Here is a 14,276-nt window from a genome sequence, read left to right as displayed (position 1 = left end):
ACAGGTGCCGCAAACGTGACAACGACGCTAGATGGTCGGATTTGGCAATAGGAGTGCCAACAACGACGATGGCGCTGTGCTACCGACGATGGCCATGGGTCGGGTGGTGGTTGTCACTGGAGGTGGCATTGGAGGGCGGCAGCGGCCACTAGAGGTGCCCGCGATGACTGCTGGACTCAGCGGCAGCTGTTGGAGGCGGTGGCAACAGTCGCGGCAGGAGGCGACGGCGCCCGCTGGAGGCAGCAACGATCCTCCTCACTAGCGTCAGCGTTGGCGAGGGGAGGAGCGGCGACGACTGTGACGTGAAGAGGAGGTAGTGTCGCTGGCGTAAGATGATGGCAGCGGCGGTGTCGTCCAGGAGCGACTTGGAGGGATATGAACTGCCGGTGTGTTGGCGATCTCTGGCGGAGGCGGCGAGGTGGCCCCAACCTTCGTTGTTGCGAGGGCGGCGGCAGAAAACCCCACCTCCTCTTCCTAGTGACGGTGCTAGCGTGAAGAGGCCGGAGGAAAGGAGGTAGAGGAGACGAGGGGAGCGACCGACGGTTGGCGTCGACATTGACATCGGCGCATGAGAGGAAGAAAGGCCCTCCTTGACGGTGGAACCCTGCACGAACCAAATCCTCTCGCTTTTCCTCATGAAAGTGCCCCCCTTTCATACAAAAACCCTCAAAAGGTGCAATGACTAAAATGCCCCCACTCCTCCTTATTTCTCCTATGCCCTTATGCTATATATATATATATATATATATACATATTAGTCAGAAAAATAAGTGATATAAATTTCAATCATAAATTTTTTAAAATTAGTATATAAAGTTTTAATTTTTAAATTTTACAACTAGCTAAAAGTTATTATTATTATATCGGGACTTTACACGGTTAACATTCGATAACTCTTAACATGCCAAGACTTCTCATATTCTACACATTCGATCTTGCTTGATCTTTTTATCCTTCATAATTTATTAGGACTTTCTATACTAGCCTAATATCCAATTCTCCCTGATCGATTAGAGCTTTCATCCACATGTCAAGGGTATTATTATTTATGATCTATTTGGACCATCCATCCTATGTCAGATGTCCGATCAACTTTGACCGACTTAAACTTCGTTTTTTATGTCAAGTGTCTGATCATTTATAACTCACTTGACTTCACTTCTCATGTCAAGTGTCTAATCCTTCATGATCTATTAGGACTTTCCTTCACATATTAAGTGTTTGATCAATCATGATCTACTTGGAATTCTCATTCCATGTTAGTGTTCAATCAACCATAACCCACTTGGACTTCTCATCTCAAGTCAATTCCTTAGCATGCTAAGTATCTGGTCAATCATAACTTCCTTGGACTTATCATTACATGTTAAGTATCTGATCAACTATACCACACTTGGACATCTCATCTAATGTCAACTCCTTATTATATTTAGGACCTCCAAATATCTAACCAACAGACGAAGTATCTAGTTGAACTTATCCACCATTAAGTATCTAGTCACTATTGACCTACTTGACATCTTACTTGACCTACTTGACATCTTACTTAATCCCATATTGCTCACCATATCGCTCAAACATCGAAACTCATACTGAGTTAGCTTGAGGTTGGTCAATCAAGTTTAATCCACTTAGTCAGCTTTAACCAGAGATCAATTGCACAGAATTTTGACTAGAGATTAATTGTACCAATAATCTTTTTTTTTTATATTAGACTATATTTAAATTTAAGACTAACTCATTAATCCACCATCCTACTTCATCCTTATTCTCGTAACAAGGTCTTTCATTCTTCCCACCTACATCAAAAAGATCTCTTTTCAATTCACTTTTCCATTCTGAACTTCCAAAATCACAAGAAGGTTCTCTACTTCACAAAACCATATCTCCTTTTTGAATTCCTTCACTCTTCCTTTTATATCGGAATTATGCGACGGACCTCCCAGTCACTTCAATCAATTGCACCAATAAATTTTCACACAATTTCAGGTAAACATACAAAAGTCCATTTTTATCATTTCACTTTGAGAAATTGCACGCTTTAGTAAATACCAAAATATGATGCACATTTTGAGTAATACCAACTTTGAGTATGCAAAATGGTAAAATGCCATATTTTTTTCACAAGATAATTGTAAAGTAGATATTAGAATTCGTTGTTCTGGCTTTTATTTTTCAAATATCTTCGTCTTTCTTATTTCCTTGCTCATATTCTGCATTTACCGAGTAGACTTTCAATGATTGTATACTAATCAAGTCAATTTGTTTTAAAAAAATTATTTATTAACAATCGTTTTAATTAGTTAATCTAGCTTAGGTATTTGCTCCATTTATGCATAATTATTTGTTGCTACTTAGAATCTATAATGTTTAGTTACCCTAAGATATTCTATAATGTCCGATTCAGTAGGACCCAGGGTCGCTTGTTCACTTTAAAATTAAATCATTCCCTTCACTTCAGAAAATAATGTTATAAAAATATACTAAATTAAAATTACGAAAATCTTTATTACATTAGATTTCGGGCATGCCCTAAAATCGTCCATAATTTAATTATTATAAAACATCATAAGACACCTGCCGCATTATTCTTTATTTTTTAAAAAAAGGGGGAAAAAAGGAGGGTCCATCGACCGTCTTATGATTGGTTTCAGCCCCCTTGTGAATTTATTCGTTGCTAAGGGTAGACCATGAATTGGCTTTAACCCAATCAAAAGCAATTGGACCGAGGAAAGCATCGGGGATACCAAAGGAACTCACCACGGAAAGGGCGTGAGGCCTTAATTCACTACACAGTTTGACAGCTTCTTTCCGTGCAGCAGCGGCATTGTCAAGTGATAGGTAGCCATGGCGGAGGAAGGCTGCGTCTTCTTCCACGCTGATCAAGGCATACATGGACCTGAGTAGCCCCACTACATCCTGCAAAAGAAATTTTTTTATAGAATACCAGCCAGCCACTGACTAAAGAGTTTATGAAACATAATTACTGTCGTTTTTATTGCTTTGATCATGATTAAATCAGAAATTTTGCTAATAAATCTATGACAAATATACCTTTAGGGGGCCGTCAGATTGAACCATCTCGTCATCCACAAATATTTGCAATATAGTGCGTTCAACAAAGGCCTTTGCCAATTCGCCAGCAAGTTGATAGCTCTGGTGCATTCAGGAAAAGCTCAGTATGGTTAGAATGACACATGAACATGAGAGAGCCAACTAGCACATTTTTTCTAAAAAAAAGGATTAGAGAAAAAAACTAGTGCTGAAAACGCACCAGGAGCATTGCATTCTCTGTACTTTCACCCTGAGCTTGATGTTGTGAAACTTCACTAGCATAACGACTCAACAAGTCTCTCTCTCTCAGGCGGAACAGGTCCAGCTGAAAATTTGAAATGGGCATTGAGATCATCTTGATTTAACAGAGAAGGATAGAAAAAGTAGCTAACTTGTTACCTGGAACTTGATGGATCTAAGCGTGCAACTAGTTAGATTAGCTGGAATGACTGGGTGAGGGTCATTCATGTGTTCCAACCCCAAACCTTTAAATGGACTCTTCCTCTTGTGAGCTGCAATGTATTCTGAAAGAAGTGCTTTGCTAACCTGGTTCAATATCCCAATCTTACTAGAATGCACTTGCCCAAAATTAGATGGTGTCAATAATATAAATGCATGGTACCTGTTGCATCAGTACATAGTTATCTCCCTCAAAGGTAGATTGCACATCAAATTCACCTTTTAAAATACCAATACGATTCTCTGTTTTCAGTCCTTGCCCACCACAGGCTTCGCGGCACTCCTGACACGAGCAATAACATCTAAATTAGCAAAGTGCATGACAGAAGAAATGGAACTACAGATCAGGAGCATTAACCTGAAGCACTCTCATATTGTGCCATGTAAGTGTAGCTTTGAGGGCACTGGAGTATATATGGATACTTTTGTTTTTCTCTGGCGTTCTTTTAATGTATAATAATTTCAAATAATTGGCTGCAGAGCTCATGGCACAACTGAAAGTAGAGGAAAACACACGACCAAGTATTCAATCTGTTTAACTCAATTTCCACAATAATTATATATGGCTGATCTTTTCAAAATTTTGACAACCAAAATAGTTAAAGCAATTACGTCTTTGCAATTAAAGGTAGGAGACGCCATTGATGAGTAGGATAGTCCAGCAACAGAACTTCAGGGCCAGTCGCAGTGATAGAAAAAGCTCTCCTTGTCAAAGCATATCTTATGGCAATTGCTAAACCAACCTAGTAACATTGAAAGGCAAAAATTGCTCAGCCTTGTATCGAGGAAAAATAATAATACTTAGACGATGATAAACGTCAATAGCATCTCAAAGACACCTTTGATATGTAAACTGAATTAACTGCAATATTCACACGCCCAGAAGTCAACGGAGATAGAAAAGCTGCAAATCGCTGCAATATCAATGTCAACTATTTTATACCAATATCATCATCTATTCGAGAAATAAACTAAAGAAAGGTACTTCACAACGTTCAAAATATGAAGAAAATATGATTGTCAAAGCTGTTTTTCTAACCTGATCTGGGTCCTCTATAGAGCTAACATATTGCCCATCAGGCAATACATCACCCACAGAGTTTAACAAGTTTTCCCGAGGTACTCTAAGATTATCAAACCTTCAAGAAAAAGACATTAACTAGCAATTCTAAAGCTGATCAACACACTATCAATTAAATTTCTGTCCTCACCAGATCCTGCCATTATCAACACCATTCAAGCCTATCTTGTGTCCACAATCAGCTATACGAACATTGGGGCAAACATTCCCATCTGCATCTCGAATTTGTGCTACAAAAGCATGAACCCCTTGGTTGATTCCATTTATAAGGAGCTGAGAGAATATTATTGTGTGTGTTGCATCCTGTGCATGAATGGTTAAAATGTCAACACGGTGATGAAACTATGTATAATTTTTTTTCAAGCAAACAAAAAGAGTTATTATCCACCATAAAAAATGTCACTTATTCTTTTCTTACATTAGCAGCTCCTCCAATCCAATATTTCTGAGCTGACTCGCATGGAGTGTTGATTATAAATTCACAAGTATTTGTGTCATAAGTAGCAATTGTCTCAATCCCTCTAACCTTGAAAGTTAAATAACTCAGGTTTAACAGACAACAAACTATTATGAGCATATACTATTTTTAACAAACTGACTGAGTTTTAGATATCTCATACATTACTTCCATGCCCCAACTCAGTCATTGCAAAACAACCCTTAACTTCATATTTCTCAGTAGCCTTGAGCCATTTGTCATGATGGCGCTTAGTGCCAGAAAATTTGATTGCCCCTCCCCTGCAATATATGGAAAATGGGTAACAAGGAAAATAAACTACTTCTTCAAAAGTGCAGATGAGATGAGAGCAACAAAATTAGCCATACGTCCCATCAAAAAAACAACTGCCCCAAATACCATATCTAAAGGTAGCAGGATGACAACTAATACAGCATGCACAGAAGCCAAAAGAGAGTAAGTGTGATAAACATCCATTTAATTGGTAATTAAAGAAAGTGACTTGTTTTGAGTGAGAATAAATGGTCATCAGGTGGTCCAGCATCTTTTTGTATCTCTTCTTCAAAGTTAGAATAAATGTAACTTTCATCTAGGGTGTAATCAAGCTAAGCTGAGCCGAACTCTTAAATGTTTGAGTTTGACTCGTTTATAATCGAGCCGAGCTCGAGCTTTACTTAATGAATATATTCATGGCTCACGAGCTTATTCGAGCTTTAATCGAGCCTAAACGAACTTAATAAATATAAACTATAAATTTAAATATTCATTAAAAATGAATATATTCGTTGGTTTTTCCGAGCGGCCCGACTTCCCAACCGACTGACAGATGGAAGTGTTAGAGTGTATACTAAAAGTCTAGCTTTTATATAAAAATTTATTTAGAAATAAAGAATCACAGTGGTCGATATCTACATTTATTTGTTAAATGTAATTTGTTCAATTAATTTATATAGTAGGCAACATGGTGTGTGGTGTCACACACAGAAGATCATGTTGTCGGTTCTTTATAAATTATAAACAGTTGCTCGCGACTAAGATGGAAAGGAACAAATCGTTGAAGTAGTCGTAGTGTAATTAAGTATTAGTTTATTTTAACTAATAAATTACACTGACACTCCAAGTGTATTGAGTAGAATCATTTTAGGTAAGTTCTTTTGTACTGACTTTATAAAAGAACTAGACCTTAGTTATTATGGAAGTGTGCGCTCTTAATCCTAATATAATAACAAACACATATATTTAGTATTTATTTCTTTGACTTATCAATGGGTGAGATTTAACTCGATAAGTCAATAAGCCCGATAAGTTGGAAAATGATATTACTTATAGTGTGTGTTGTTGATTATACAAGGAAACTGTGTCCTAGTTATCTAGGTTGAGAATGTCCCCAAGAGGAGCTCATAAGGATTGTCATGTTAAACCCTGCAGGTAGACTTAGTCCGACATGATAATGAAGTTGAATGGTACTACTCTTGGAGCTAGATATTAATTAAGTGAGTTGTCAGTAACTTACTTAATTAGTGAACATTCGTTATCTTAAACACAGGGAGACTAACACACTCATGATAAGAAGGAGCCCATAATGTAATTTGGGATTGGTGCGGTAGTGCGATAATAACTCTATAGTGGAATGAGTTATTATCGATGAACTTGAGTTGTGTGTTCGGGGCGAACATGGGATACTCAAGCTCATCGGAAGGCCAAAATCAATTTCTCCTCTAGGTCCCTGTCCTAGCCTCATTAAAGTCTCAAGTCCATCCAAATAAAGACCCATCTTGGTGTCCAAGAAGGGGGCCGATCCAATGCTTGGTGACCAAGCAAGGGTCGGCCACATTATCCTCTTAAGGGGCCGACCCCTTGCTTGGTGCCCAAGCAAGAGGGGGTCGGCCACATTAATTCAAATAAGGAGGGGTGTTTTGAATTTTTAAAATCTTCTCTTTGTAGAAAACTACAAGTTTTAAAAGAGAGATTTTAAATTTAAAAACTTTCCTTATTTGAATTAGGCCACATGTTTTAAAAGAAAGTTTAAAAGTTTTAAAATTTTCCTTTTTTAACCATCCTCATGGTTTAGGAAAAAAGAAAGAGAAGTTTTAAAATTTAAATTTTCTATCACCGTGTTAAAAAAGGAAATATTATAAGAGAAGTTTTAAATTTTAAAACATGGTTTTAATTTTTAAAACTTTCCTTTTTTAACTCCTACTTTAGGAAATTGAAAAAGAGCTTGTAAAATTTTATAAGAAGATTTCTTCTTGTAAAATTTTATAAAAAAAAATTATATTTCCTTCCTTGTAGGGGTCGGCCACCCTTGCTTAGTGCCCAAGCAAGGGGTCGGCCAATAGGATTAAATCATCATCCAATCAAATTAAAACTAATCTATGATTGGTGATTGATTCAATCAAGAGAAAAGAAAAGGAAAAATAAAAAGGGAAAAGAAAAAACATGAGGAAGATTTTAATTTTTTATAAATTTTTTTTCCTTATTTGCCTTGGGCAAGTATTATAAAAGAAGGGGAGGAGAGGCTTCATGGGTTAATGAATTCTTTTTCTCTCTTCTCTCTAGTCTCCTCCTTAGAGCCGGCCCCTAGCTCTTTATCATGCTAGGGTCGGCCACATGTTGCTTGTGGTTCTTTTAAGTGGCCGGATACAAGAAGGAGGAGAAGGAGAAGAAGAAGAAGAAGAAAGAGGAGGAGGAGGCATCTAATTCTAGTCTCTTGCTTGTGCTCTCTCATGATGGCCGGATCTCTCCCCTTCCCTTTCCCTTGCTCTCTTTGGTTCCTAAATTGGTGGTGGTAGCCGGATTTTAGAGGAGGAAGAAGAAAGCTCTTTGGGTGGTGTTCATCTTGGAGGATCGTCACCCACACGACATCCAAGGCGAGGCGAGGAATACGGCAGAAGATCTCGAGGTCATTAGCATACAAAGAGAAGGTATAATTACCAATTGTTTTCCGCATCATGCTAGTTATTTCTTTTTGTAAGAATTCCAAACACAAGAGGCATTAGATCTAGTTTTTCGAATTAGTTTTTCGAATTTGTGTTTTCTTTGTTTTCGAATTTGTGATTCGATTGTTCTTTTTGGTTAACCTAGAGTTATTTAAGGAAATTAAATATTAGCTTTCCTTAAAAGACTTTGTCTAGGCGGTGGTGGTTGCTCCCATATACAAGAAGGCCATGTGCCTTGCCATACAGTCCTGGAAGTCAATTTTGGAAATTAATATTTAATGGAATTAATAACATAGGTGAATTTGAATCAATAGTGTTAAGTTCCGCTTGCGATTCAAATCTAAACCATTAAGAACAGATAAGTTAAATTTGGAATCAATGATGTTAAGTTCCATCTGCGATTCCTAATTTAACTTCTAAAGAACACAATAGGTTATTTAAGGAAAGGTTCGACACTTGTACAAAAATTTTTGTACAGTGGAACCGGTACGTTTTCCTAGGACTAACCAACAGGAAGTGATGAAGCAACCGTCGCTCGACAGATACCGAAGTCGATCGAATTATCTCCAAGCAGTCTCAGGCTTGGTCGGTCAGAATTATCACATTCACCGGCTGCTATTGGAGGGCGTCCTTTACGTGTTCAGCTTGAGCTCGATCCGAACGCGACTTCCGTTCAGTCTAGGTATGCTCTTTCTTGTCTTTCATCTTTGAATCTAACTAATTTTGCTTTCTTTTTGCAGCCCGCATCATGTTGAGGGCATGTCTTGCCGGCAAGAGTAGACTTGCAGACACCGAGATCAACGCCACAGGGGTGGCCGAATTGGAGAGTCGTGAACTACAGCCTGTCGGCGATAACAGGGCGAGCGAGACTCCTGTGCTGGTTAGCGAGGGTGGAGCGAGTCAGACGGCGACTAGTGGGGCAGCGGCCGCTACAACTAACCTTCCTCCAGAACGACCTTCGATGCTACCGATCGCGGTGGCTTCAGAGTCGACCACTTCCGGTGAACCCCTGTAACAACACAAGAGGCGTCATGGGAAAGCTTCCTCTCGCTCCGCTATATCTGCCCAGTAAACACTCGCCCGAGTTGGCTCACACCCTACTTTCGAGCGGGGTGAGACATCAACGTCCGCTCTTCTCGAGCAAGGAGCCGCAGTGCTTCATACTTCCCTATCATTCGACCGGACGTCGTCGCTATCCGAGCTGCCGCCGGGGGACATATGTGCGCCACCGATCGCCTACATGCCACCTCCATCCTCGCCGGCCGCACAAGTGTCCACCATCCGACCATCCCCGACGCCCAAGTCCACGGGCAAGGCGACTTCGGAGCCCTCTGGCCCAAGCAACCATAGACAAATAACGGTCATCATCCACCTGCCTACCGATGAATGGCGCAGTTCGGGCGACATCGCATCCCGCACCCCTAGCACCAGCTTCAAATTCAAGTGCCGCTAGCACAAGTATGGGTTGATGCCCGAGTCCGTGCGGTGGTCATCTCACTAGAGGAGCTCGCGAACAACCATACCCAAATGGCCACTGGGGTACGTATGTTACCTTTATATTTACTTGCTTTCATTTGTTCGATACTTACAACATTATTGTTGCTGTAGTATTGGGTCGAGAGTATGGTCATATGCCAAAAGCTGGTCTTTCTGGAGCATGAAGTCCAACAGTTGTGCACTTCGAGCGGTCGATCAGAGGCCGCTCAGGCACGCATTGAGCAGCTGACTGCTGAGACGGTCCAATTGAAGGCTGAACTGAGTAAGAGCTCCGAGCTGTTGCAAGCAGAGAGGAGCAAGAGCGCCGAGTAGGCTTCGCAACTAGCAAGCCTGGCCAGCTCCTTTGAGGCGAAGGTCAATTTGGCCAACGCCAGGAAGCTTTGAGTCATTGAGGACTTGGAGATCAAGAACAAAAAGACTCGGATCCTGGCTCAAAACCTGAAGGAGGCGGAGGCAGCTCTGAATGTCGAGCGGGATACCCTATCGGCTGAGCAAGCAGTGGCGTAAGAGCAGCTGACCGCTAAGGATGCCGAGCTGGCTTCTATGAAGGTCGCGCAGGAGGCCTCCCGAACGACCTTGAAAGTTTATCAAGGCATAGAGTCTAGCCGGTTTGAGATTCTGAAGCAGGATTACCTCCGATCGGACCCCTTCAATGACCAGCTCAACTACCGGGCACTCCGCCTCTTTAACCTCGCCATTAATGGGATGCTCGACTAGCTGAAGGGTGGCGGCTATATCCCAACCTCGGTGACCAATAAGGTCATCAATCGAGATAAGTTAACTGAGTCGCTGCCCAATGATGAAATGGATTACCTTGAGTGATCCCCGCCCACTACGAAGCTTGCCTCCTTTTGTACCGTCTCTTGCTACCTTATATAACATTTTCAAAGTGTTAATACATGATCGCTCGTTCGACGAATCTTTGTTTAGTTGCTTTCTACAGTGTTCCCTCATGCATCGTCGTTCGACGTTTCTTCCATTTGTTGTGTTTTGCACTTTTTAATGAATGCATTGCCGCTCAGCTTGAGTAGGACCATGAACCATTTATCGTTTTTAGAAAAGTTTCTAAGTATGGTTCCCTGCCCTCTCGATCGTTGATGTACTGGCCGCTATATTGTCGGAGTAATCACTCTAGTCTTGTCGAACGACCTCATTTTAGTGGAGAACTGTTGCTTCTAGGAGCAACATGTTTCCTTGTCAGGCTTATTCTCAGCTTATATACTCGTTATTGGATTTATTTGTCGTAGACTTAGTTTTAGAGCTACCGCTCGGCCGATATTCGTCATAGACTCGGATTTATAGTTGCCGCTCGGCTAATGTAGACTAGGGTCTAAAGTTTCCGCTCGAATGTTGAAGTAGACTAGGGTTTATAGTCGCCGCTCGACTGTTGACGTAAACTAGGGTTTATAGTCATCACTCGACTGTTGACAAAGACAAGGATTTATAGTCGCCGCTCGACTGTTGACGTAGACTGGGTTTATAGTCGTCGTTCGACTGTTGACGAAGACAAGAGTTTATAGTCACCGCTAAATTGCTGGTGAGGACTAAGGTTTATAGTCGCCACTCGACTGTTGATGAAGATTAGGGTTTATAGTCGTCGTTCGACTTTTAACTTGGCCAAATGACACAAGAGTCTTGGATACTTGTGAATTTTATTCATCGCTCACCTGCGTTTACAGGGTATACTCTGATATAATATTATTTGGATTTAACCACACACCTCTCACCCAACCCTATCTTGCTGGAGATGGTTCACACTCCAAGGTCGCTCGAGCTTTCTCCCATCCTCACCCTGTAGGCAGTAGGCTCCCGAGCGAAACTTCTGAATGATTTTAAAAGGTCCTCCCATAGAGCCTCCAATTTGGTGACGTCGCCGACCGACTTCACTCTTTTCTAAACCAGATCGCTGACCTGAAATGACCTTAGGATCACCCTTCGATTGTAGTTCTGCTTCACACGTTGTCTGTACGCCATCAGCCGGACAACGACCTTGTCCCGCGCTTTATCCACCGGGTCGAGCTCCATGAGCCTCTGCTCGGCGTTTCTATCGTCGTAGAGTTGCACCCGATCGGACTCTACTCTGACTTCTACTGGAACCACCGCCTCACCGCCGTACACCAGGTGGAATGGTGTGACACCGATCGCTTCTCTTAGTGTGATACGATGAGCCTACAAGACGCTCGGGAGCTCATTGACCTAGCTTCCTCCAGCGTGGTCGAGCTGAGCCCGTAACCCTCGAAGGATCTCCCAGTTGGTGGCTTCCGCTTGGCCGTTGGTCTGAGGGTAGGCCACTGAGGTGAAAGCCTGCACAATGTCATAGCCCTCGCACCACTCCTTGAGTATCCGTCCGGCGAACTGCCTCCCGTTATCCGAGACGAGCCCACGAGGGATGCCGAACCGACATAGGATATTCTGCCATATGAATTTGATGACCATGTGTTCGGTTATCTTGGTTATCGGCTGAACCGACTTGAAGGGGAAACTTGTGATCCGAGTAAGGATCAATAGGGCGCCACATAGATGGAAGGATAAGGAAGCTGTCAAAGTGGTTCCAAACGCATGCCCAGGGCCTAACTCCTTACTCTTGGGCACTCGGGACTCCTGGCTCTTGGCTGTCTCAGGATCTTTGGCTCCTGATCCACTCAGGACTCCTAGCTCCGGACCTTCTTGGGATCCTTGGCTCCCAATCCACTTGAGACTCATAGCTCCTGACCCTCTCGGGAACCTGGCTCCCGACCCATTCGGGACCCGGCTCCTTACCCTCTCAGGATTCCTGGCTCCCGGCTCACTGGGGATTCCTGACTCCCAACCCACTCGGGACTCCTGGCTCCCGACCCTCTCGGGAGCCCTACCTCCCGACCCTCTCGGGACCTTGACTCCTGACACACTCGGGACTCCCAGCTCCTTACCTTCTTGGAATCTCTAGCTCCCGACCCACTCGAGACCCCTGGTTCTTGACCTTCTCGGGACCCCTGGCTCCCGACCCACTCGAGACTCCCGACTCCTTACCTTCTCGAGATCCTTGGCTCCCGACCTACTCGGGACTCCCGTCTCCTGACCCTCTCGGGATCCCTAGCTCCCGACCCACTCGTAACTCCTGGCTCTTGACCCTCCCGGGACCTTGGCTCCCGACCCACTAGGAACTCACGGCTCATGAACTTTTCGGACTCTTAGCTCCCAACTCTCTCGAGGCTCACTAGCCTCTCGAACTTCTTGTTTTCTCAGTAATATGGGATGAAAAATCAAAACGGGAAGAAAGTCTATTGATCTTGTTATTTTAGGAAAAAGACGATCGCGTGACTAATTCTTTTACTGTTTAAGGAATAACTAGCATAAAAATCAAAACGAAAGGAGAGAACATGTTAATCTAATTGACTGGACTAAATCTTATATTATTTAGGGAATTAAATAAGAAACACGTGTAAAAAGAAAAAGAGAAAAAGATATATGGTTTCTTTATAAGACTATCCTTCACAACTTCCCAGGTATGAATATGCATACATGGCTCTACATATCGAAACTCTAATCTTCATCTTCCTCCTCTAACTTGAGCATTGGAATGTCTATGCTGGAGAACTCCCTGGCCGTCACCCTAACTTTTTTTTTGGGTTGTCTTTTTTCTCCTGTGCAGGTTTTAGATCACATCCTCCTTGTCACTCAGCTATTGGCAATTAAGTTGGCCATCTAGCCAGCTCACCAGTGATTCATCGGTCGGACATGATGAATAATAATAGGAAAGAAAGAAGAGAAAAAGGAAGAGGCTAACCAGAGGAAGAAATGGACCCCTAATTTGATGGTGAGTGAGTGATCGTAGATTCCAATGCACTCGAGGAAGGCAAACTTCCTCATCTCCGTCTCCGGGTCGCTCCCTGTGAGCCACCCGTCGAAGACGCCGCGGCGAAGCAAGTACTCGATCCGCCGCATGGTGACGAGGCGCTGCTGCTCTTTGCTCTGGTTGTAATCCGGCGCGACGAAGGTCCTGCCGCCGCGAGGCCGGGGGCAGAAGAGAGGGCTCTTCTCCATGATCTGGAAAAGCCAGTCCCGTGAAGCGAGGTCGTGGCCATCGAGGAGAAGGCGGAGCGCGGAGGTGCTGAAGGCCGGCGGTTTCTCCGAGAGCTCGGGAGGGGTGTAGTGGAGACAAGCAGAGGGCTCGAGAACGGAAGAGGAGGAGAAGGGGGCGGAGAAGTGGCCGGCGATAACTGCGGTGCGTCGTAGGGCGGACGAATCGTGATCCATCGGATCGGGAATGACGAGGGACGGAGGGAGGATTTGGAAGAGTCAAATAAGAGGGGCGTGCGTTGTGGGTGGGCGGCTTATTGTGGGGAGAAAGAGCAACGGCCGCGCATTTGACCAGAGGAAGGAAAAAATCAAATATTGACAAAAAAATATCTCCACGGTCCATTTTCATTTTCCAAATTCGTATTTAAACAAATTGAATACTTACTGCAAATATGAAATTAAATTGTATGACATAAATAGTAGACATAAATAGAATGAAGGCGAAAAACATTTACATGCATACAATAAATGTGCATTACTTATTTCCAATTTTTCTTAAATATATTTTTTATTAAAAAATAATATAATAGTTTAAAACGAATAATAGTTATAAAGGGAGGAAATGAAGATACGAAATATAAAGAAGTAAACTAAATTAAGCATTTGAAAATAATCATAAATATAAGTGGCAGAAAATTAGCATAAGATTTGAAAGGTGGTGACTTTAGTAATCATTGCAATGGGTATGATATATCTCAGGGTGCATTTGGTTCGGGGTTATCTTTGATAA

General features: G+C 42.5%; 1 protein-coding gene across 1 annotated transcript; it reads right to left on the bottom strand.

The window, feature by feature from the left end:
• Positions 1–2,468: 2,468 nt before the first annotated feature.
• Positions 2,469–13,819, bottom strand: LOC122009172 (acyl-coenzyme A oxidase 3, peroxisomal-like). Its single transcript, XM_042565210.1, has 13 exons — positions 13,254–13,819; positions 5,215–5,332; positions 5,013–5,120; positions 4,725–4,897; positions 4,553–4,652; positions 4,353–4,427; positions 4,126–4,256; positions 3,872–4,007; positions 3,677–3,796; positions 3,454–3,600; positions 3,275–3,379; positions 3,055–3,156; positions 2,469–2,919 (listed from the first exon to the last, which is right to left on the bottom strand). Exons 1-13 carry the CDS (start codon positions 13,721–13,723, stop codon positions 2,668–2,670), a joined length of 2,037 nt encoding a protein of 678 aa, XP_042421144.1. The 5' UTR covers positions 13,724–13,819; the 3' UTR covers positions 2,469–2,667.
• Between the last annotated feature and the right edge of the window lie 457 nt (positions 13,820–14,276).

Source organism: Zingiber officinale, chromosome 8A (genome assembly GCF_018446385.1).
Source record: "Zingiber officinale cultivar Zhangliang chromosome 8A, Zo_v1.1, whole genome shotgun sequence".
NCBI lineage: Eukaryota > Viridiplantae > Streptophyta > Magnoliopsida > Zingiberales > Zingiberaceae > Zingiber > Zingiber officinale.
Note: the sequence above shows the minus strand (reverse complement) of the source record. Positions and strands in the feature narration are given on the sequence as shown.

What these genes read in the sequence shown, in the direction of transcription:
- LOC122009172 (XM_042565210.1), bottom strand. Translation starts at nt 13,723, where the DNA reads ATGGATCACGATTCGTCCGCCCTACGACGCACCGCAGTTATCGCCGGC. An exon ending in GGGGTCCATTTCTTCCTCTG is followed by an intron (nt 5,333 to 13,253) that starts GTTAGCCTCTTC and finishes CATATATTGCAG; the next exon opens with GGGAGGGGCAATCAAATTTT. An exon ending in AATCTGACGGCCCCCTAAAG is followed by an intron (nt 2,920 to 3,054) that starts GTATATTTGTCA and finishes TTTCTTTTGCAG; the next exon opens with GATGTAGTGGGGCTACTCAG.